Raw genomic sequence first — 24,982 nt, forward strand, 5'->3', positions numbered from 1 at the left:
ACACAAAAACTTAACTATAACCACTGAACCATGAAAATGAGGTCAAGGTCAGATGACACCTGACAGTTGGACATGTACACCTTACAGACCTTCCATACACCGAATATACAAGACCTATTGCTTATAGTATCTGAGATATGGACTTGACCACCAAAACTTAACCTTGTTCACTGATCCATGAAATGAGGTCGAGGTCAAGTGAAAACTGTCTGACAGGAATGAGGTGCTTGCAAGGTATGCACATACCAAATATAGTTATTCTATTACAATGTATTACTTATAATAAGAGAGAATTTAATATTACAAAAAATGGTCAAGGACATTGGACATGTAACTGACGGAAACTTCGTAAAATGAAGCATCCATATACAAAGTAAGAAGCATCCAGGTCTTCCACCTTCTAAAATATAAAGCTTTTAAGAAGTTAATTAACACCACCGCCGCCGGATCACTATCCATATGTCAAACTTTCTGCGACAAAAGTCGCAGACTCGACAATAAAAATTTGGGAAAAAAATCCCCCTTCCAAATGTTGCCCCCCCCACACACACTTTGGAACAATATCCCCAAGCTCAATCCCAGCCTTCCCTTTGAAGTATGGAACCTCTTAGTACAATTTTAGAGAGATCCATACACTTAACACAAGTTATTGTATAGACACTACAAAAATTGCTTGTTTTTTGCTCCTTTTTTGCCCCCGATTCCAGCATGTTGGGGCAATTATACCTAAACTCAATCCCAACCTTCCTTTTGTGATATGGAACCTTGTGGTACAATGCCAGAGAGATCCGTACACTTACACACAAGTTATTTTCCTGAAACTACAAACATGCTTGTTTTGACCCCTTTTTGGCCTCTATTTCCTAAACTGTTGGTACCACAAACCCTAAAATCATCCTTCCTTTTGTGGTATTGAATCTTCTTGTAAAATCCATAGAGATCCATTCATTTAAACTACAGTTATTGTCCGAAAACCAAATGTTTTGTCGGACGACGACATAATAGCATTATACGAACCCCAAAAAATGTGTGTGGTCGTATACAAATTCATGTCCCAATTTGACAAGTAATTCCATCCCCCTACTTACTATTTTAGGCATAAATTAGAAAAAAATAAATCTGGATAGTGTATGAAAAAGAAATTGCAAGTTATACACTGTCACATGAGGGACTCTATTTGTAGACAAGGAAAATCAAAGGACGATAACTGTGTCCCGGAACCTTACAACAAACATTTAAAGCCAGGGAATATTGTTGAAAAGAAGTCCACATTTCCTAAGATTTATTTTCAAAATTAGTTTTATTAAGATGTCAAAACTGAAAACTAAAAAATCCTCATTTTTCCAGAATTCATATTAATGAAATATTCAATATAAACTAGGACTAATTTCAATCAGTTCTACGAAGGTTACATTATATAGAAATGTTTAACTCAATGCAATAAATGGGGATGTGGATAAGTGGGTTTCTAACGATGTATGTCATTCAATACAGATTCAATCATACAGAAATTATGTAGTGAAAAAAGTTCTGTAACTCTGAAATTACATCATTTGAAAATCATATAAAGGTAAAAGAAGCTTTATTCCTTCAATTAAAACGTGCGTTAAAGTAAGAACTGATAAAAAGAAAATTTTACTTTTTGTATCAAATGTCGATGGATCAAACTACAATATATCATATGCTTTATTTTGTCTTTAATATGGTTCAAACAAAACAACACCTTCAAAATACCAACGTTATAAATCCTTCTCATCAAAGAGCTATTATGTTTAGTCTTTGAATAGATATTTTGAGAAATCAGTATGTAAACATTCTACCATTAAATATGTTTTCTGGTTTACTCATTTAAAACAATCTGAATTTCTATAGGAAAACATTTGTTTTAACTATAATAATAATCTTTATTTGTCATATAAGTAACATTATACTTGTGACATAAACAAAAGTAATAACAACAATAAAATAACTGAGTTAAACACACACATATCTATATATATATAAGTAAAACTAACTAAGAGTCCCCTGTCCTCAGCTCTAAAGACTGTTTTATAAAGGAACCTGTTTTTTTCACTTGGTTTATATTAGAAGGATTTAGTAGGACTACTAGTTTTTCAGTATCAGATAGATTTGGAAACATAGGATTATCTATTGCCATGTCATTAAAAAGTTTTATACGTAAAACATTATTAATTTGACAGTGGAGGAGAAAGTGATTTTCATCTTCTAAGGTTTTACAAATTGGACATGTTCTATTGTCTCGAGGTATTTTTAGATATCTGCCCTTCTCAATGAGTAAATTATGGTCACTAATTCTAATTTTTGTAAATAAACGTCTAGTTTCAAAATTGTGATATTTTAGATAAAATTCTTGGTCTTGTTTGACTTTAATATTTTTGTAAAGAAAAAGTTTGTTATTTTCGTTCAAACTATTAATTTTATTTTCCAGTAGTTCTGAATAAAATTTACTTGTAATATTCTTAATCCAAGTCTTTAGTTTGTTAACTTGTTCCATATTTTGACAGGACATTATTTTTTGTATATCAATATTCATTTCTTGTGTTGAATCTTTTATAAAAGTGGACCAAGTATAAACTCCTTGTGAATCAAGGTGTTTACTTAATGTATAACTTTCTTTTAGCAATGGGTTTATGTTTTCAGTATTTAATCTAGCCCAATAAAGAATTGCTTGTGTTTTTATATATTTTTCTATTGGTTGTCTACCAAGTTCAGCTTTAACACCTAAGTTAGCAGATGTTTTTTTAGTACCTAAAATATATTTACAGAAATTAACATGAACCTTTTCGAAGGGAGTCTTATCCAAATATTGGAAATTATCTATATCTTTGTTTTGGGATTTTAATCTGCCTTTTGCTCTATAATAAGATTGATATGTATCCATGTATGATATTTCAGCATTATATGTTAAAATTGGTTTTATAAGAGAATCAAAAAGATTACAGGATACATTAACAGGAAAATTTCCCAAAAAGGCTGCATGTGTTTTTAATGAAAACAGAGCTTTCCTAGCTTTTTTGGCTAAATCTGTTAAACTTGCATTTAGATTTCCATTATTTTTTATCAGAGTGCCTAGAAATTTATACTCTGTAACGTTATCATTTTTTTCATTATTGAACCTTACAATGTATGGTTCCAGTTTTGTAGTTCTTTGTTCAATGATCATTGTTTTTGTTTTTTTGGTATTTAGACATAACTGCCATTTTTCACAGTAATTTGATAAGTTATTTAAGCTATTTTGAAGACCTTCTCTACTTTCGGATAAAATTATAAGGTCATCGGCAAACAAAAGACTTCCTATATCAGAATTTAATATTCTCAAGGGTTTTGAACCTTTATGGTCAAAATTTTCAACTATATCATTAATAAATAAATTGAAGAGTGTGGGACTAATACTGTCCCCTTGTTTTACTCCTCGGTCAATGGGAAAGAATCTAGAATGTTTATCATTATATTTTATAGATGCTTCAGTATGAATAAACTGTTGTTTTATTATTTCAAACATATGTTTCCCTACACCCATTTTAGCTAATTTATAAAGCATTCCAATTCTCCAAAGGGAATCAAAAGCCTTTTTAAGATCTACAAAACAGACATAAAGTTTTCTTTTATTTTTATGAATATATTTATTAATCAAAGTTTTAAGGATAAATACACTGTCTGCAGTTCTATGATTAACTCTAAATCCAAACTGGGCATTAGTTAATTTTTTTTCCATAGTTTTAATCATTCTTTGATTTAAGATACTACTAAATAATTTGGATATACAGTTGATTAAAGAAATTCCTCTGTAATTGCTTGGATTACATTTGTCACCAGATTTATGTACTAAAGTTATGTATGCAGAATTCCATGAAGTTGGATAGTGTCCTGTTTTTAACATAACATTAAATAGTTTAGCATATGCTTTGGTAACATTGCTTGATGACTAAGCCATTAATTGTGAATTTTATCATACATTAGTTTACTTACTTTTACAACCAAAAAAAAAAACATATTTTGACACAATTAAGGATAACATTTGTTTAACAGCTATTAAATACAACGTGTTAACAAAATTAGATTTAAGGAATAACAAGTGAAACTGCGAGCTACTGCTCACTGATGATACCCCCGTCGCAAGTAGATAATATTAATAGTGTAAAAATATGCAAGTGTTCGGTTAACAGGAAGTTGTCGAGTGATGAATCTGAAAACGCATCAGACGGTATAGCTGACTTATATAAATCCTGAAACCAAATTTCAGAAATCCTTGTATTGTAGTTCCTGAGAAAAATGTGACGACATTTTTCAACTTGGCTATCATGTGTAAAATCATACAAGTGTTTGGTAAACAGGAAGTTGTCAAGTGATCAATCTGAAAACCCATCACACGGTATAGCTGACTTAGATAAACCCTGAAACCAAATTTCAGAAATCCTTGTATTGTAGTTCCTGAGAAAAATGCGACGAAAAATATTCATGGGACGGACGGACTGACGGAAGGACAGACAGAGGTAAAACAGTATACCCCCCGCCCCTTTTTTTAAAGCGGGGGTATAACAACAAGAGTGCACACACTGAAATGTCTCGCCTTCTTTACAAACCATTTATATTATGTTGATAGTCCTAAATATAAAGTTTTGCTACAACTATCAAATAACCTTAACATGATCCCAGAAAATGAGGTCAAGGTCATATAAACTAAACAGAAATACATGTACAGCTTTCAATCATTCAATACACTAAATATAGTTGACCTATTGCTAATAGTTTCTAAGAAACAGACTTAACCAAAAAAAATAAACATTGACAAATGAACCATGAAACAAGGTCAAGGTCAAATGAACCATGCCAGGCAGACATGTATACCTTACAATCAATCTATGCATTAAATATAATTGACCTATTGATTATAGTATCTAAGAAACAAACTTAACCATGAAAACTTAACATTGACCAATGAACTATGAAAATGAGGTCAAGGTCAGATGACACCTGCCAGACAGACATATACACACTATAATCCTTCCATACAACAAATATAGTTGACCTATTGATTATTGACTGACATGTACATCATAAAATATTTCTATACACCAAATATAGTTGACCTATTAGAAAAAAAAAACCAAAACTAAAAAAATTAACTTTGACCACTGAACCATAAAAATGAGGTAAAGATCAGATTACACCTGCCAGTTGGACATGTACACCTTACAATCATTCCATACAGCAAATATAGTAGACCTATGGAATACTTATACAGTATAAGAAAATTAGACCAAAACACAAAAACTTAACTATAACAACTGAACCATGAAAATGAGGTCAAGGTCAGATGACACCTGCCAGTTGGAGATCCTTCAGATTGAAATAAACAATTATTTCCCCAAAGGCAACAATGGTAGCCTTTTTCGAGATACAGACTTTAGAAAGTTGATTCTTTGAACGAAACCTTGCTAGAATCAATAAAAAGTTATTAGGACAGTATTTTTTGGTCCCAAAATTATAGGTTCACGTTGCTTTTCTTAGCGTGTGTTGTATTTATCTCCCCTGCCTATTAATTTTGCCCTTAAAAATATGTGTCTTGCCCTAGCGTTTAAAAGTCATCTCAGTGCCTTTAGGGCTACGGAATAACTTTTATTTTGCCTTTTGTATAACGCAGAGTGCACGAAGTCTCTAAAAATAAAAAACAACGGGCGCACATATCGACCAATCAGGATTAGCCATACTGTTAATTCTGAATACCATGTTATGTTCATAAAATGGCTGCGCCAATAAAATCTAATGGTGTATTGTAACCTTCAATACACCAAATATACTAGACCTATTGCTTACAGTATCTGAGATATGGACTTTGACCACCAAAACTTGACCTTGTTCATTGATCCATGAAATGAGGTCGAGATCAAGTGAAAACTGTCTGACGGGCATGAGGAGCTTGCAAGGTACGCACATACTAAATATAGTTATCCTATTACTCTTAATAAGAGAGAAATTAACATTACAAAAAAATCTCCACTCTTTTGTAAGTTGTCACTGAACCATGAAAATGAGGTCAAGGACAATAGATGTGTGACAGACGAAACTTTGTAATGTAAGGCATCTATATAAAAAGTATGACGCATCCAGGGCTACCACCTTCTAAAACATAAAGCTTTTAAGAAGTAAGTTAACGCCCCTGCCACCGGATCACTATCCCTATGTTGAACTTTCATCGACACACATTGCAGGCTGAACAAAATCGTTTAATATAATTTCTCCCAGAACAAATTCAAGATTAAATTTAAAAAATTTGATGTTGTCTGACAATAAGTGCAGCACTCCGTTCATGCTTATAATAAAATCATCAGCTCCTTTTTTGTGAGAATTCACTTATTTTTTTTGTCTATGCTTTAATTTCCGAAAAGAATTTAAACTTGGTATATTTAATAAATATTATTGTCTTTCTGGGGATTCATTTATTTTCATGGGTATCAATTTTCGTGGATTGAGAAGAAAAAAAGACAATTCGTGGTATACGTAAATTCGCAGATCACTGATTAAAATAAAAACAGAGACTTCATTTGTGATATCCCTTTTGATTTAGGAGATCATATAATCTCCTTTGTTTGATCAATGATTAAAACCAGATGCTCCGCAGGGCGTAGCTTTATACGACCGCAAAGGTTGAACCCTAAACGGTTGGGGCAAGTATGGACACAACATTCAAGCTGGATTCAGCTCTAAATTTGGATTGTGATTAAATAGTTGACACAGCATAGGTTTCTGACACAGAATGAATGTGTTCTAATGAACTTAAAATTTTTGTTTTCTCTTAGAGCAATTCACTATGCTGTTGAATATTAATCCTCTCAAAAAAATGTTTGAAGAAATTTTCTTTTTATTTATGAAATTTCAAATGAGAAAAATTGAACCCAATTTTTTAATCACATCCCCCTTTCCCTTATTCCAAAACTAAACTCAATTAAAATATTCTAATGGAGTTTGCAACAATAACTACTCATTTAAATACATCATAAAATATTAAGATGTAAAAAAACTGCTTGTTATCACTGAATGGTAAAGATCATTTAAATTTATCAGTTGGTAGTAAAAAGTGAATATACATTGTATATTGTATATAACAAAGATTTAAGTTGATTCTGGACAAAGAAAGATAACTCCAATTAAAAAAAATTCTTGCAATAAGATATTTCTTGCTTACTATTCTGGACAAAGAAAGATAACTCTAATTAAAAAAAAAATTTGCTATTTCACAATATTGTGAAATTAGATATTTCTTGCCATTGCACAATACTGTGCAATTGAAAAGACTTGCTATTGCACAATACTTAATATAATAATTTTAGATCCTGATTTGGACCAACTTGAAAACTGGGCCCATAATCAAAAATCTAAGTACATGTTTAGATTCAGCATATCAAAGAGGCCCAAGAATTTAATTTTTGTAAAAATCAAACTTAGTTTAATTATGGACCCTTTGGACCTTAATGTAGGCCAATTTGAAAACGGGACCAAAAATGAAGAATCTACATACACAGTTAGATTTGGCATATCAACGAACCCCATTTATTCAATTTTTGATGAAATCAAATAAAGTTTAATTTTGGACCCAGATTTGGACCAAGTTTAATTATGGACCCTTTGGACCTTAATGTAGGCCAATTTGAAAACGGGACCAAAAATGAAGAATCTACATACACAGTTAGATTTGGCATATCAACGAACCCCATTTATTCAATTTTTGATGAAATCAAATAAAGTTTAATTTTGGACCCAGATTTGGACCAACAATCAAGAATCTAAGTACATTTTTAGATTCAACATATCAAAGAACCCAACCGATTCATTTTTTGTCAAAATCAAACTAAGTTTAATTTTGGACCCTTTGGACCTTAATGTAGACCAATTTGAAAACATGACTAAAAGTTAAGAATCAACATACACAGTTAGATTCGGCATATCAAAGAACCCCAATTATTCAATTTTGATGAAATCAAACAAAGTTTAATTTTGGACCCTTTGGGCCCTTTTTTCCTAAACTGTTGGGACCAAAACTCCCAAAATCAATACCAACCTTCCTTTTATGGTCATAAACCTTGTGTTTAAATTTCATAGATTTCTATTTACTTATACTAACGTTATGGTGCGAAAACCAAGAAAAATGCTTATTTGGGTCCCTTTTTGGCCCCTAATTCATAAACTGTTGGGACCTAAACTCCCAAAATCAATACCAACCTTCCTTTTGTGGTCATAAACATTGTGTTTAAATTTCATTGATTTCTATTTACTTAAACCAAAGTTATTGTGCGAAAACCAAGAATAATGCTTATTTGGGCCCTTTTTTGGCCCCTAATTCCTAAACTGTTGAAACCAAAACTCCCAAAATCAATCCCAACTTTTCTTTTGTGGTCATGAACCTTATGTCAAAATTTCATAGATTTCTATTAACTTAAACTAAAGTTATAGTGCGAAAACCAAGAAAATGCTTATTTGGGCCCTTTTTGGCCCCTAATTCCTAAAATGTTGGGACCAAAACTCCTAAAATCAATACCAACCTTCCTTTTATGGTCATATACCTTGTGTTAAAATTTCATAGATTTCTATTCACTATTACTTAAGTTAGAGTGCGAAAACTAAAAGTATTCTGACGCCGACGACGACGCAGACGACGACGCCAACGTGATAGCAATATACGACGAAATTTTTTTCAAAATTTGCGGTCGTATAAAAAATCATTGAAAAGGTTTTGAATTGTCAAAATCCTCACTTGGCCATTCTAAGTGATAGTGTTCCTTGAAAACTTCAATTACAATCGTGGACAGAGACAACTAATAGTTTGTTTGTCTTACAATTTATAAATTTTTGTCAGAATTTTATGAGGCATTCAATTGTATGATTGATATATGATTGAACGCTTATTTCCCCTCATCACGGTATAATGAACAATCATATAAGTAAAAGGTGTGAAAATAAACAATTTTATCGTAATTAATCCTGTAAACTTTTAATCAAAGTAAACCAATCTATGACACGGTAATTAACAACTTGCATTTATTTTCATAATATATAATTGAACAAAATACCTTTATCTTCTTTCAATAAAACACGTGTTAATTTGAAATGTTTATCGCTAGTCAACACTATAAGAGAACTGCACAATATAACCGGAAATAGACATCCGACTCCAAACACATTTCAATTGATAATTTTTTGTTGAATTCTTAAATTCAAGGTTCGCTGTGACCCCACAAAAGCCACGAAAATTGGTAAATCACGAATAAGAATGAATCCACAGTACTTCATATCAATGCTGCAAAATGCGAAACATACTGAGGTTAATATTGTAGTTTGTGACAAGCTAAAAGTGACAATGTAAATAAATTATGTAAACATTGAGGTTTGCTTAAATATTTAGAAAAGATATCACCTTGCTGTTATAAAATGTATCCTGTTTGCATTATCTGTGTGTAATTAATATGCATATTACCTGCTGGCGTTGGTGTCATGTGCTGCCCTGGAAAACACATCACATCAGGGACCTGTTCATGCAAATCTTTGCTTCCATCAAATACTACAAGAAACAACGCTCGGAACGTCATGAAGGTCTGATGTGTTGTTAGATAAACATATTGTCCACCAAAGTCCCAGAAGATAAGACGCCCAACTTTCATCTTATACTTCCCACTTTTGAGGACTTTTTCCATTTTCCTTCTTATTTCCTCCTTAGTCATTCTTGTTCTCATTTTCTTTCCCATCTGTTTTATCGTGAGAGGCACATTGGAGGATTTCTTAGGTGGTAGAGATTGTAATGCTGCCGACTTTTCTGAGGGCAAAGAGGACAGTGTGGCATTACCAGTTGGACTTGTATCTGAAGCCTGGATGAACTTTTCAGTGAGTTCACTCTCCTCTTCTTTGAGAGAGGTCATTAACACTTTGTTGTACACAACATCCAGGGCGTTATAAGAGTCTGAAATTAAATTTAATACATCAGGCAAATCAAATCCAAAACAGCTACAGGCTGTCAAAACCAAGTGAAGAATATAAGAAAAATCATAATTAAGATCAAAATTCAATCTTATCAAGTGTACCATTCACATAATGCTATTAATGTATTCTAAAGAGAGTCATGTTTTAACTGATGGATTGATGACATTATGGATTATCGAAAATAAATGTCAAATTATTCCATAATTTTAACATTAAAATTCAATTTGAATTAACTTGGTGCCTGAATAGAACTCACAAAACATATGGCTACAATGTAATGTGATTAAAATCAGTGCTATAGCATGTCTGCTGATAGGGAGGTCCACACAACAGCATGTGGTAAGATATTTCTACTTGTGTGTTTTCTCACCTGGATCAATTAGAATCCATTCTTTCGTCTCAATGTCGAGGCCACAGCGACCTTCTACGAGAGAAATGCCGTCAGTCGGCTGTCGACCATCTAGTACAATATCACCAGCTAACAGCTTCACAAGAGTAGACTTCCCAACGGAAAACTGGCCGGTTACCATGCATCTCATATCAAATGATTCATAGCTGCCCTTGCCTAATAAACGATTTAACATGGCAGACTGTTGCCCTTTTCCGATGGGATCTGAAAAAAAAAAAAAGTTTGAAAGTTTAAATTTCATCATGTTTGTGAAAAAAATGTATGCATACACACACTCAAAGATACTTTCTCCACTTTTTGTGTCTGACACTGGACAATGTTTCAATAAATTTATCTTAAATAATACTATTAGACAAGGATATATGTTTCTTATGATGCTGGAGATGTGTTATTTACAGCAATGACTTCTGACATATTTCCTATAAAGTCACAGTGGTCTTTAAATATCCTTAATTAGAAGTTTGCTGCCAACGCTCTCTCTGTCATTAAAATAATAAATGAGTATGTTAATGTTTTGATCCGTCAAAGTGTCGATATGTCAATGTGTTGATTTATCAGTCTATAAATGTTTTGATATGTCCATGTGTTAATGTATACGTTTGTTAATGTGTTGATATGTCAGTGTGTTAATGCCTTGGTGTTTGAATCTGTGAATGTGTTGATGTCAGTTAACTGCTAGTAGTCTGTTGTTATTTATGTATTATTGTAATTTTGTTTATTTTCTTTGGTTACATCTTTTGACATCAGACTCGGACTTCTCTTGAACTGAATTTTAATGTGCGTTCTTTTCTACATTGGTTAGAGGTATATGGGAGGGTTGAGATCTCACAAACATGTTTAACCCCGCCGCATTTTTGCGCCTGTCCCAAGTCAGCAGCCTCTGGCCTTTGTTAGTCTTGTATTATTTAAATTTTAGTTTCTTGTGTTCAATTTGGAAAAAAGTATGGCGTTCATTATCACTGAACTAGTATATATTTGTTTAGGGGCCAGCTGAAGGACGCCTCCGGGTGAGGGAATATCTCGCTACATTGAAACCTGTTGGTGACCTTCTGCTGTTGTTTTTTTATTGTTCGGGTTGTTGTCTCTTTGACACATTCCCCATTTCCATTCTCAATTTTATTTTTATGATATGTCAGTGTGTTAATGCCTTGATGTTTGAATCTGTTTATGTGTTGATCTGTCAGTGTGTTGATATGTCATTGTGTTAATGTTAAAGTCTTGTAATATGTCGATCTTAGTGTGCCAATGTACTATTGTGTAGATCTGTCATAGTGTCGATATTTCAATGCATTGAGTTTTGAGTCTGTTAATGTATAGAACTGTAATTTATAGATCGGTTAATGTATAGATCTGTTAATGTATAGAGCTGTTAATGTATAGATCTGTTAATGTATAGATCTGTTAATGTGTCAATATTTCAATGCATTGAGTTTTGAGTCTGTTAATGTATAGAACTGTTAATGTATAGATCTGTTAATGTATAGATCTGTTAATGTGTAATTATTTCAATGTGTTTATGTATGAGTCTGGTAATATGTGGATCTTTCAGTGTGTCGATGTATGACTGAAAATGTTGACTTGTCAGTGTGTCGATGTGTCAATGTGTTGATGTTTGAGTCTGTAAATGTGTTGATGTGTCAATGTGTTGATATGTCAACTTGTTGATGTTTGAGTCTGTTAATGTGTTGATCTGTTGGTGTGTTGATACGTCATGTGTTGATGTATGAATCTGTTATTGTGTTGATGTGTCAATGTGTTGATATGTCAACTTGTTGATGTTTGAGTCTGTTAATGTGTTGATTTGTCAGTGTGTCAATATGTTATTCTAATGCAATTTGTATGTAACAATTTTTTTCATTGGCTAAAAGTTGCCGTCAAATCTACAGTTGACCATGCGTAACTAAGGAGGGACAACCATTTTGAAATGATTGAATCAACAAATGTTCGATTACTACTATATAATCCAAATTAAAACAACATCTACCTCGAATTCGTCATTATAAACTTTTTTTATCCGATTTTGAAACGTACAGGTAACGTAATAACCTTCAGTTTGTAATTTTTCATTTGTATGACGTCACGTTTACCCATGACGTCTTTGCGCCAAAATCATTCATGAAGTTTTGCGTTTTTTTTTTTATTTGTCAATTTTAGACATTTTTCAAAGTTTTATCGTATTATTTCTTTTTGAAATGCATTAGAATCTGAAAAACAGTACTGTAGTTGAAGAGTTGCCACCGTCAATTTTGATTTGACGGTCGCAAATCTCTGTTTTACTGTCTCTGCTACGCGTCGCCAGTAAAACTGCATTTGCGACCGTCAAATCTACAATTGACGGTGGCAACTCTTCAACTACAGTACTGTTATTCCTAAACATGTGTTGATGTTTATCTGTCAGTGTTTCAATATGTCAATAAGTTAAATCTATATGTCTATGTGTTGCTGTATAAGACTGTTAATGTGTTAATCTGGCAGTGTTATGCTGTAGAAGTCTGTTAATGTGTTGATCTGTCAGTGTGATGATGTATAAGTCTGTTAATGTGTTGATATGTCAGTGTTATGATGTACAAGTCTGTTAATGTGTTGATCTGTCAGTGTAATGATGTATACATCTGTTAATGTGTTGATCTGTCAGTGTGATGATGTAGAAGTATGTTAATGTGTTGATCTGTCAGTGTTATGATGGAGAAGTCTGTTAATGGGTTGATCTGTCAGTGTGATGATGAAGAAATCTGTTAATATGTTGATCTGTCAGTGTTATGATGTATAAGTCTGTTAATATGTTGATCTGTCAGTATTATGATGTAGAAGTCTGTTAATGTGTTGTTCTGTTAGTGTGATGATGTAGAAGTCTGTTAATGTGTTGTTCTGTTAGTGTGATGATGTGTAAGTCTGTTGATGTGTTGATCTGTCAGTGTTATGATGTAGAAGTCTGTAAATGTGTTGATCTGTCAGAATTATGATGTTTCGGTCTATTAATGTGTTAATCTGTCAGTGTTTAAATATGTCAATGTGTTGATATATGAATCTGTTAATGTGTTGACATGTCAATTTGACGATATGTTTATGTGTTGATGAATCCATCTGTTAATGTGTTGATGTATGAGCCTGTTTATGTGTCGATCTGTCAGTGTGTCGATATGTCAATGTGTTGATGTATAAATCTGGTAATGTGTTGCCTTTTTCAACTGATTTTTATAGTTCGTTCTTATGTTGTACCGTTACACAACTTTCCAAGGTTAGGGGAGGTTTGGGACCCCGCTTACATGTTTAACCCCACCATATGCTGTATGTATATGCCTGTCCAAAGTCAGGATCCTGTAATTCAGTGGTTGTCGTTTGTTGACGTGTTACATATTTGTTTTTCGTTCATTTTTTTGTAAATAATTTAGGCTGTTAGTTTTCTCGTTTGAATTGAATTACATTTGTCACTTCAGGGCCTTTTATAGCTGACTATACGGTATGGGCTTTGCTTATTGTTGAAGGTTGTACAGTGATCTATAGTTGTTAATTTCTGTGTCATTTGGTCTCTTATGAAGAGTTGTTTTATTGGCAATCATACCACATCTTGTTTTTTATATGATCTGTCAGTGTGTCAACATGGCAATGTATCAATGTATGAGTATGCTTTTGTGTAGATCTCTCAATGTGTCAATGTGTAAAAAGCTTTAGAATTGTCAATGTCTCAATATGTCAGTTTGTTAATGTGTCAACTAGTCATTGCGTCGATATGTTTATGTGTCAATGTTTGGATTTGATACCTCAATTTTGATATGCGGATCTGCCAATGTGTCAATTGATTAATATGTCCATTTGTCAACTGGTCAATGTGTTTATCCGTCTATGTGTCAATGTCTTTATATGTCAAAAACTACTTATTCTGTAAAATCCAGTTGAGCCGATGGCTGGATTTGGTTGTCAACTGAACAGGTTGAGAATGTTATATAAAACGGGTCAGAATTAATTTAAGGTTATTGTGATCTGTAATCAACAGGTTGAGGAAAGAACCGGCCCCACCCTCAGATAAATATTCCACAGTCCCTAAATCGGATGAGAATGAGAGAAGTTTATGTTAAGGTTAATATGATCTGTAATCAATCAATCTTCATCAATAGCCTACTTTACTTTTCCTATTAATGTTTTTTTTTTTTAACATTATACAGGTTATATGCAGATATCAAGGTTTCCATATATTAGAAATAAGTAACAATACATCATTCATGTCATTCTAGCCAGTATATATTATAATTAACATAGACAATTGCCTTGTGTGATGAACCAGTAGGAATGATAGTACCGCCATTGTTAGCAGACATCAAGGTCTCCGTAATTAAAAACAAGTAATTATTATTTTAGCCAGTATCTGAATAAATAATATTAGATGATTACCTCCAACTACTGGTGCTGCAGCTTCCTGTGATTGGTTGTCATGAGTCAATTCTGGGGATGTCTTTGACATGGCAGTCTAAAAAAGAAAAACATGTAATAAACTATTAGAGTGACCTTTCATTGTTAATTTCTGGGAATTTGGTCTCTTGTGAAGAGTTGTCTCATTGCCAATCGATACCACATCTTATATCTATCCTAAAGACCTATTTTTGCCACTGACAATAAAGATTGTAAGAACAATTTCAAACTTGCCCATAATTTGCACATAATGTTTGGAAATGCACAAGATCAAGAAATACACACGTCAGACAAATTATTCTGACAACCAGTCTTTATGGAGAAAGAGGGAATAAAAGACCACAGACATGGTTGTGTTACGGCGATTGGGATCATCAATCTGAATAACTAAAATAAGGGACAACAAATAAAATTTTACTAAAATTTTGTAATATTCTTTCTTTTTCAAATAATTTAGGTTTATGTTTATTTATTTATTTTGATTTCTTTCAGAAGCAGCTATTGTCAAGCTAAAAACAGTAGTTTTATCAACCATAATCATAATGGAGAAAATACATAATTTCTTAAAGTATGTGTTACTATATTTGTTTTTATTTCTCCCATTGTTTAATTGCAAAAGAAAGGACAAATTCTGGTGTTAGGCTGTTTTCTGATTTTTGTGATACCATGTTTATTTCTTTAAAGGTGTCAGATCACTAATTCGAAATCCCTGTCAGAGCCTGTCTATTCCAACAATTTTTTCAACATTTACAGCTTTATAATATTTTTAACTTCATAGAAAGCAGGTGTTACTCTTAGTATACTGAATCGTACATGTATAATCTTTCTATCTGCCAATTATAATTCATGTTTAATGTCTTGTAGTAAAATACCAATAACAGAAGGTAACTACTAAACATAGCCCCTGGTTTTTCTGGAAATCTTAAATAAATATAGTATGGAGTGCATTAATCCTCAATTTTTAATGCAAACTCATTGGCAAGTAAATTATGTCTAAAAATGGTTTAAATATATTTCTCTTTCACAAAAAAATTTCATTTCTGCAAATTTGTTGGTTTAGTTTAAGTAAACAATGACATCAAAAGCACTATGTTTTTTTAGGGAAGGACTACTTTAGTATATAACTTTACATTCTAAATTGGAGTGAATGAATTGGTGGTCTAACATCTTTACCACATGTGTAATCGCCACAGTAATTGTTTTTCCTTCTAAGCCATATCACACGTGAGTAAAATTTACTGCACACTGCCTTTTTAATGATGACGTGATTTATTTGTTTTTGTATGTAATTTAAAAAATATGTGCAGGAGAGTTAACGTTACTGAGTTTACTCATTTCATAGAGGTTTTATCTATGTAGGTGGCTTTGTCTACCCGCTACATACTGAACGCTTTAAAATCTATACACAGGTTGACAGCATACTAAACATTTTGTTAAGATGTGCTTTTTGTTTTAGTATATGATTATTACATATTTGCATAAACATGTAAATCAACTTTTCCGCACAGAGATACACATTATGTATACATAAAAGGAGATGATGTGATGTATATACCTAGGAGATAGCCAGCTGATGACACAAAAAATAAGAGACATCCAACAGATGAGACACTGATTTCAAACATTTGTCTTTCGCATATGCCAACATCTATATTAGGCAACAAGCTTGGAATTGTCAACTTACCGGGTACATTGTTAACTGACAACAAATACTACAATGACATTGAAAACAACAGGCAACCGTTTTATTGTAACTTCAATGTACCAAGTCTGTTGTGTCTCTAACAATCTGTCAACATATTTGTAAATATCTCTTATTAATTAAGACATAATATTTACCTTTAGGAAGTCCATCACTTCTTTCTTCTTCCTTTTTATCTCTTCAGAATCATAGCTTTCCATTGTTACCATATCATAAGGAGTCTCACCCTGAAATACAATCAAAAACTCTTTTATCAATCATACAAATATACATCTTCTTTAAATAATAGGCAATTGTTGTACTAATTTTACCTATACAATACTTGACATAAATCCAGTCAACCTAAACCAACAACAAATATGAAGTGACATAATAAAGAGATACATGAACAATATTTGAGATTTTACTGTTTAAGAGCATGAATAATCTAGACATCATTGAGATGGGAGCCATCTCTGTGGGCCCCGCTGAAATAATGTATGGTAAAAAAATTGTATCTTTACCATAGGACATGGAGTTGTCAACTGAAACCAAAGTTTTTAATTTTGACTTTTGACACACCCTCTGGTGTTGGTTAATATACATGTCAAGTATAAACTTTGAAATCATAACGGTTCTCAAGATATAGAGTGGACACGATCTTTACCATAGGACATGGGGTTGTCAACTGAAACTAAAGTTTTTGACCTTGAACTTTGACCTAGGAATTTGTACATACATTATGACACACCCTCTGGTGTTGGTTAATATACATGTCAAGTATAAACTTTAAAAAGATAACGGTTCATAGATATAGAGTAGACACAATTTGTTACGGACGGACGAACGGAAAGACAGACGGACAGACGAACGGACAGACTGATCACTATAGGGCGTCCACCAATTCTTATTATATGTGTAGAATTAATGTATTCCTGTATATTTACATTTTCTTTTTCTGTTTTCCTATATTGTACTCGTTATTTAGATTTTGAAAATATCGTAAACGGAACAGAAATTATTCATTGTTATTATATAATTTAAATCGATGCATCTTATATTTTCGGTAAAAAAAAACATTTACAATTATACCGACATTTAAAAGAGTCTGTAATTAAAAAGATTTTTTTGTTAAATAATATAAAATGCTCCGCTGGGCGCAGCTTTATACGACCGCAGAGGTCCGACCCTGAACAGTTGGGGCAAGTATGGACACAAAATTCAAGCTTGATACAGCACTGAATTTGGATTGTGATTAAATATTTGACACAGCATAGGTTTCTGACACAGAATGAATGTGGTCTAAGAACTTAAAAAAAATTAATTTACCTATTCAAACCATATCATTATTATTTGCTTTTAATATATAAATCAGAAATGACCAATTAAAAATGGAAAATTTTAAAGAAAAAAATTGAAAAAAAAATCCCCCCTCAAATTCTTTTAACCCCCTTATGATTCATCACCCCCAAACTCAATCCCAACCTTCCCTTTGAGGTATGGTACCTTGCAGTACAATTTCAGAGCGATCCGTACACTTGAACACAAGTTATTTTCTGGATACTAGAAAAATGCTTGTTTTTTGGCCCCTTTTTGGCCCCAAATTCCTTAACCTTTAGAGCAATTACCTCCAAACTCAAACCCAGCTTTCCCTTTGTGATATGGAACCTTGCAGTACAATTTCATAAAGATCCATGCACTTACACACAAGTTATTGTCGTGAAACAAGAACTAGAGGCTCTCAGGAGCCTGTGTCAATCACCTGTTACTGTATTTACTGATGTCGGCCATCTTGGGTGGTAGGCGGGGTCATTAGACACTTTTTTTTTGATACCCTAGTTATGATTGTGGCCAAGTTTGATTAAATTTGGCCCATAGTTTTAGAAAAGAAGATTTTTGTACAAGTTACAAACATGACGAAAAGTTGTTCAATATTGACTATAAAGGGCAATAACTCCTTATGGGGTCCTCTAACAATTTTGATAATGTTAACTTATTTGTAGATCTTACTTTGGTGAACATTATTTCTGTTTACAGTTTATCTCTATCTATAATAGTATTCAAGATAATTACCAAAAACTGCATAATTTCCTTAAAATTACCAATTTTAGGGCAGCAACCCAACAACAGGTTGTCAGATTCATCTGAAAATTTGTGAGGGGATAGATCTTATTCTGATGGACATTTAACATGTTTAAATCTTGAAAGATCTGCCCTAAATGTCTTAGTTTCAAAGATATAAAGCAAAAACTGCATTTCACCACTATGTTCTAATTTCAGCCATGTCGGCCATTTTGTTTGGTAAGCAGGGTCATCGGACAGATTGTTTAAACTATATACCACAATGATAATTGTGGCCAAGTTTGGTTAAATTTGGCCAAGTAGTTTCAGAGAAGAAGATTTTTGTACAAGTTACAAAAAATTACGAAAAGTTGTTAAAAATTGACTATAAAGGGCAATAACTCCTTAAGGGGTTGACTGACAATTTTGGTCATTTGACTTATTTGTAGGTCTTACTTTCCTGAATATTATTGCTTTTTACAGTTTATCTCTATTTATAACAGTATTCAAGATAATAACCAAAAACCTACAAAATTTCCTTAAAATAACCAATTCAGGGGCAGCAACCCAACAACAGGTTGTCCGATTCGTCTAAAAATTTCAGGGCAGATAGATCTTGACCTGATCAACAATTTTACCCCCATGTCAGATTTGCTCTGAATGCTTTTGTTTCAAAGATATAAGCCAAAATATACATTTTACCCCTGTGTTCTATTTTTAGCCATGGCGGCCATCTTGGTTGGATGGCCAGGTCATCGGACACATTTTTTAAACTAGATACCCCAAGGATGATTGTGGCCAAGTTTAGTTAAATTTGGCCCAGTAGTTTCAGAGGAGAAGATTATTGTAAAAGTTTACGGACGCCGGACGACGGACGCCGGACGACGGATGACGGACGACGGACGACGGACGCCAAGTGATGAGAAAACCTCACTCGACTTATTGTTGGTTGCTTCACGTCAAGTGGCAAATATGTCATGCATGTTAAGGACGAATATAATAGAGACCAATTGGCAGAAGAATAAAGAATAGAGTGAAATGGCAAAAAATTCAAAGATACTATAGAAACTGACACCCCTTCCCCCACCACCATTACACTCGCATACATACATCTCTAAATATATATTTAATTTTGGTTTCATGGTTAACTTAGCAAAATTTGCAAAGTCTATAGACCATGACTAAGGGGGCGGAGACAGATAATCTCCATGGAAATGAGATATGCCAATGCTTACACAACTGCATACCAAATATCATTCACCTACCACTAGTGGTTCCCCATATATTGACTTAATCAAAAACTAATACATGTAAACTATGAAAAGTTTCAAAGTCAATAGACCTTGACTGAGGGGGCGGGGCCAAATAATCTATATGGTAATGAGATGTGCCAATGCTAATACAACTGTATACCAAATATCATAGACCTACCACTAGTGGTTCACCATGAACTAGACCTAATCACAAACTAATACATTGTTGACGCCGCCGTCGCAACGCCGCCGCCGCAAGAAACAGCATACCTATGTCTCGCTTTTTGCTTCCATCAAGGCGAGATAAAAAGCCTGTTGTATTTGTCACAAATATATGGTTGATTTTTAATGTATACTTACATGTATATGACAATAAAGACTTATTCCATCCCCCCATTCCCCCTTAGAAAAAATTAAAATCGTACGTTAACTACATGTTTTAGACTGAAAAAGCTAGAAAGGGGATGAAATTACTTTGTAAATATATTGGGGTAAATTTTAAAGTAAAGAAGTGATTTGGTCCAGAAGAAAAGGTAAACAATTAGTATTTCTGAATTCGACGATATCAAACAAAATCCAAAGTTGCCACGGTCCATGTCCTGAGTTAAGGTTAATACAATATTCTATAATTTTGATAATATGCCCCAAAAGCAGAACAACACAGGGATGATCCAGGATTTTTGAAGGGGACGTAATTCCCTAAAAGTGAAAATATACAGTCGAGCGATACGAATTAAAATTTTTAAAATAATTTCATGCAAAAAAAGAGACATATATATATGAGCCAGTCCATGCAAAAAGGTACAAAAACGAAATTCTAAAACGTGTGCATAACTATTGGTAGCAGACTTCCCGTATGAGAAAATTAGGAGGATTCCGCTTAAAAATAGCAGGAACCCAGGCGGAATCCAAACCTAAAATTCAAACTAAATTAGTATTATCCCAACTCAAATCGGTCCATTTTATTCATTAGGAATGTATTTCTACTTGAAATACCAAGTACTTGTTGTTAGCCTGTTTACCTGGACACATGTCTTATTACACAATAAGTACGGATATGGTAAATTCTGTATAATGTATCTCTGGACTTGGGTGTTAAAGATATTTTAATCTGACAACACGAATGCTTAGTTGTTAATTTCTGTGTCATTTGGTCTCTTGACAAGAGATCATACCACATCTCCTTATTTTTATATGTGTTTTTAGATTTACTTGTGTTTTATGCCCAAACAATGCAAAAGCAGAATGCAGAATCTTTAAAATGTGCTGCCTTAGATCGAGTCTATATCTGGAGACTGATTTTACCTACTATTTGGGTGTTTGACTAAGAAGCATTTTAATAAACAAATTGTGGCTTATTTCATATTTATAATACAGTTAAGATTCAAGGCCATATTTTGCTAAATATGAAGATTAATTACTCTTAGTAAAAATTGCGAGAAGATGTTTCATAATTTGTATACAAAAAAAGTTAAGTAAAGACTCTCTTTAAGTTATGTCGGGTAAATATCTTTTTGATAAAATGATGCAACTGGATGCACCCCTAAATACAAAATAATAACCATAAATAGCAGGTATGCGTGAATCAGATAGTAGCATAAAAACAAGAGTGCACATGCTGAAATGTCTCGCCTTCTTTACTGACCATTGATATTATGTTGATAGTCCTAAATCATTAAAATGAAAGCTTTACTACAACTATTACATAAACCTAACATGATCCAAGAAAATGAAGTCAAGGTCATATAAACCAAACAAGAAATACATGAACACCTTACAATCATTCAATACACTAAATATAGTTGACCTATTGCTTATAGTTACTAAGAAACAGACTTAACCACGAAAACTAAACATTGACCAATGAATCGTGAAAATGAGGTCAAGGTCAGATGAACCATGCCAGGCAGACATGAACAGCTTACAATCCTTCCATACAACAAATAAAGTTGACCTATTGCTTATAATTTTAGAAAAACAGACCGAAAAACATAAACTTAACACTGAGCAATGAACCGTGAAAATGAGGTCAAGGTCAAATAAAACCTGTGAGACTGACATGTACATCATAAAATATGTCCATACACCAAATATAGTTGACTTACTGCATATAGTATTAGAAAAAAGACCAAAACTCAAAAACTTAACTTAGACCACTGAACCATGAAAATGAGGTCAAAGTTAGATGACACCTGGCAGTTGGACATGTACACCTTACAATCATTCCATACACCAAATATAGTAGACATATTGCATAAAGTATAAGAAAAACGGACCAAAACACAAAAACTTAACTATAACCACTGAACTATGAAAATGAGGCCAAGGTCAGAAGACAAAAGAGGGACAAAAGATACCAAAGGGACAGTCAAACTTGTAAATCTAAAACAAACTGACAACGCCATGGCTAAAAACGAAAAAGACAAACAGAAAACAATAGTACACATGACACAACATAGAAAACTAAAGAATAAACAACACGAACCCCACCAAAAACTAGGGGTGATCTCAGGTGCTCCAGAAGGGTAAGCAGATCCTGCTCCACATGCGGCACCCGTCGTGTTGCTTATGTGATTACAAATCCGGTAAATAGTCTAATTCGGTAGGTCAAATTCATGAAAGGGAAGGGGATTGTAGTTAAAACGTAAGGAACATATCTGATATCATTTGTGAAACGGTTATTCCATAACGGTCAACCAACTCGTGATGGCGTCCGTAAAATTTACCAAGGGAACTCTTGGTTTAATAGCTTCCTTGTGAGCAGTAACCCTTTATCAAGAAAATCATTATATGAAATGCAAGCACGGGAATATCGTTGGACATGATACAATCCTTCTATACACCAAATATACTAGACCTATTGCTTATAGTATCTGAGATATGATCTTGACCACTAAAACTTAACCTTGTTTACTGATCCCTGAAATGAGGTCGAGGTCAAAGGAAAACTGTTTGACGGGCATGAGGACCTTGCAAGGTACGCACATATGAAATATAGTTATCGTATTACTCATAATAAGAGAGAAACTAACATTACAAAAAATTTCTATTTTTTTTTTCAAGTAGTCACTGAACCATGAAAATGAGGTCGAGGACAATGGACATGTCACAGACGGAAACTTCGTAACATAAGGCATCTATATACAAAGTATGAAGCATCAAGGTCTTCCATCGTCTAAAATATAAAGCTTTTAAGAAGTTAGCTAAGACCGCCGCCGGATTACTATCCCTATATCGAGCTTTCTGCAACAAAAGTCGCAGGCTCAACAATTAGGAGATGTGGTATGATTGCCAATCAGACAACTATTCACCAAAGTTCATATGATTTAAATGTAATCAATTATAGGCAATCGTACGACCTTCAACAATGAGAATAAAATGCCTCGCTGAGCGCAGCCTTATACGACCACAGTGGTCGAACCCTCAACAGTTGGGGCAAATTTGGACACAATATTCAAGCTTGATACTATCTGAATTTGGATTGTGATCAAATTTTTGACATAATATAGGTTTCTGACACAAAATAAATGTGGTTAAAGATTTTACAAATCTAATGCACAATACTGTGCAATTGAAGATTTCTTCTTGAAACTTTTCAAAGATTTGAAATTTTGAAAATTTTGAAAAAAAATATGAACCCTTTTAAAAAAAAATTGGAAACCCCACTTCCCCCCAAACTTTTTGAATCCCCCTTTTAGCATTAACCATCAAACTTAATTGCAGCCTTTCCTTTGAAGTATGGAACGTTTTAGTACAATTTTAGAGAGATCCATACACTTAATCACAAGTTACTGTCTGGAAATTAGAAAAATGCTTTTTTTTTAACTATAAAAGCCCATTTAAATACATTTGTACATCATAAACATGATAAAAGTATTAAAATAGAAAATGACATCATAGTTATGGCTAAAATTAACAAGAGTGAATACACTGAAATGTCTCGCCTTCTTTACTAATCATTGATATTATGTTGATAGTCCTAAATGTAAAACTTTAATACAACTGTCACATAAACTTAACATTAACCAAGAAAACTAAACATTGACAGATGAACCATGCAAATGAGGTCAAGGTTTGAATAACCATGCCAGACAGACATGTACAGCCAACAATTCTTCTATACAACACATAAAGTTGACCTATTGCTTATAGTTGAAGATAAACAGACCAAAACACAAAAAAATAACACTGAGCAATGAACCGTGAAAATGAGGTCAAGGTCAAATAAAACCTGTACGACTGACATATAGATCATAAAATAATTCCATACACCTAATATAGTTGACCTATTGCATATAGTATTAGAAAAAAAAGTCCAAAATTCAAAAACTTAACTTTGACCACTGAACCATGAAAATGAAGTCAAGGTCAAATGACACCTGCCAGCTAGACATGTACACCTTACAATTATTCCATACACCAAATATAGTAGACCTATTGCATACAGTATAAGAAAAACAGTCCAAAACACAAAAACTTAACTATTACCACTGAACCATGAAACCATAAATACAGAGTATGAAGCATCCAGGTCTTCTACCTTCTAAAACATAAAGCTTTTTAAGAAGTTAGCTAAATCCGCCGTAGCCGCCGCCACATCACTATCCCTAAGTCAAACTTTCTGCAACAACAGTTGCAGGCTCGACAAAAAACTTCATCAGCAACAATTAATAGTTATATCAAAAAATTAATTTCTTTCATCAGCATTTAAAAGAAACTTCTAAAAATAAATTGACAGCTAGGACTTTGCAACCACAAAAACCCTTTTAAATACATCAGTATTAACAGTATTAAAATAGAAAATGACATCATGATCATGCCTAAAATTAAAAAGCCTCCTTGAGCAACATTAAATAGTAATATCTAAAAATAAATTTCCTTCACATACATAATCATGATAATCATGGCTAAAATAAATTATTTTTTTAAATAGAAAATGACATCATGATCATGCCTAAAATTAAAAAGCCTCCATCAGCAACATTAAATAGTAATATCTAAAAATAAAATTCCTTCACATACATAATCATGATAATCATGGCTAAAATAAATTATTTTTTAAAATAGAAAATGACATCATGATCATGCCTAAAATTAAAAAGCCTCCATCAGCAACATTAAATAGTAATATCTAAAAATAAAATTCCTTCACATCCAAAATCATGGCTATTATAAATT

General features: G+C 33.0%; 1 protein-coding gene across 1 annotated transcript in view; it reads right to left on the reverse strand.

The window, feature by feature from the left end:
* Positions 1 to 24,982, reverse strand: part of LOC143084314 (uncharacterized) — a 59,650-nt gene that overhangs the window by 22,844 nt on the left and 11,824 nt on the right. The window contains exons 4-7 of the mRNA XM_076260726.1: positions 16,649 to 16,738; positions 14,792 to 14,867; positions 10,364 to 10,606; positions 9,494 to 9,973 (exon numbers count right to left, since the gene is read on the reverse strand). Coding sequence (XP_076116841.1) covers positions 9,494 to 9,973; positions 10,364 to 10,606; positions 14,792 to 14,867; positions 16,649 to 16,738 — 889 coding nt within the window. The remainder of the gene's footprint in view (positions 1 to 9,493; positions 9,974 to 10,363; positions 10,607 to 14,791; positions 14,868 to 16,648; positions 16,739 to 24,982) is intronic.

This window comes from Mytilus galloprovincialis, chromosome 7 (genome assembly GCF_965363235.1).
Source record: "Mytilus galloprovincialis chromosome 7, xbMytGall1.hap1.1, whole genome shotgun sequence".
Classification (NCBI taxonomy): domain Eukaryota; kingdom Metazoa; phylum Mollusca; class Bivalvia; order Mytilida; family Mytilidae; genus Mytilus; species Mytilus galloprovincialis.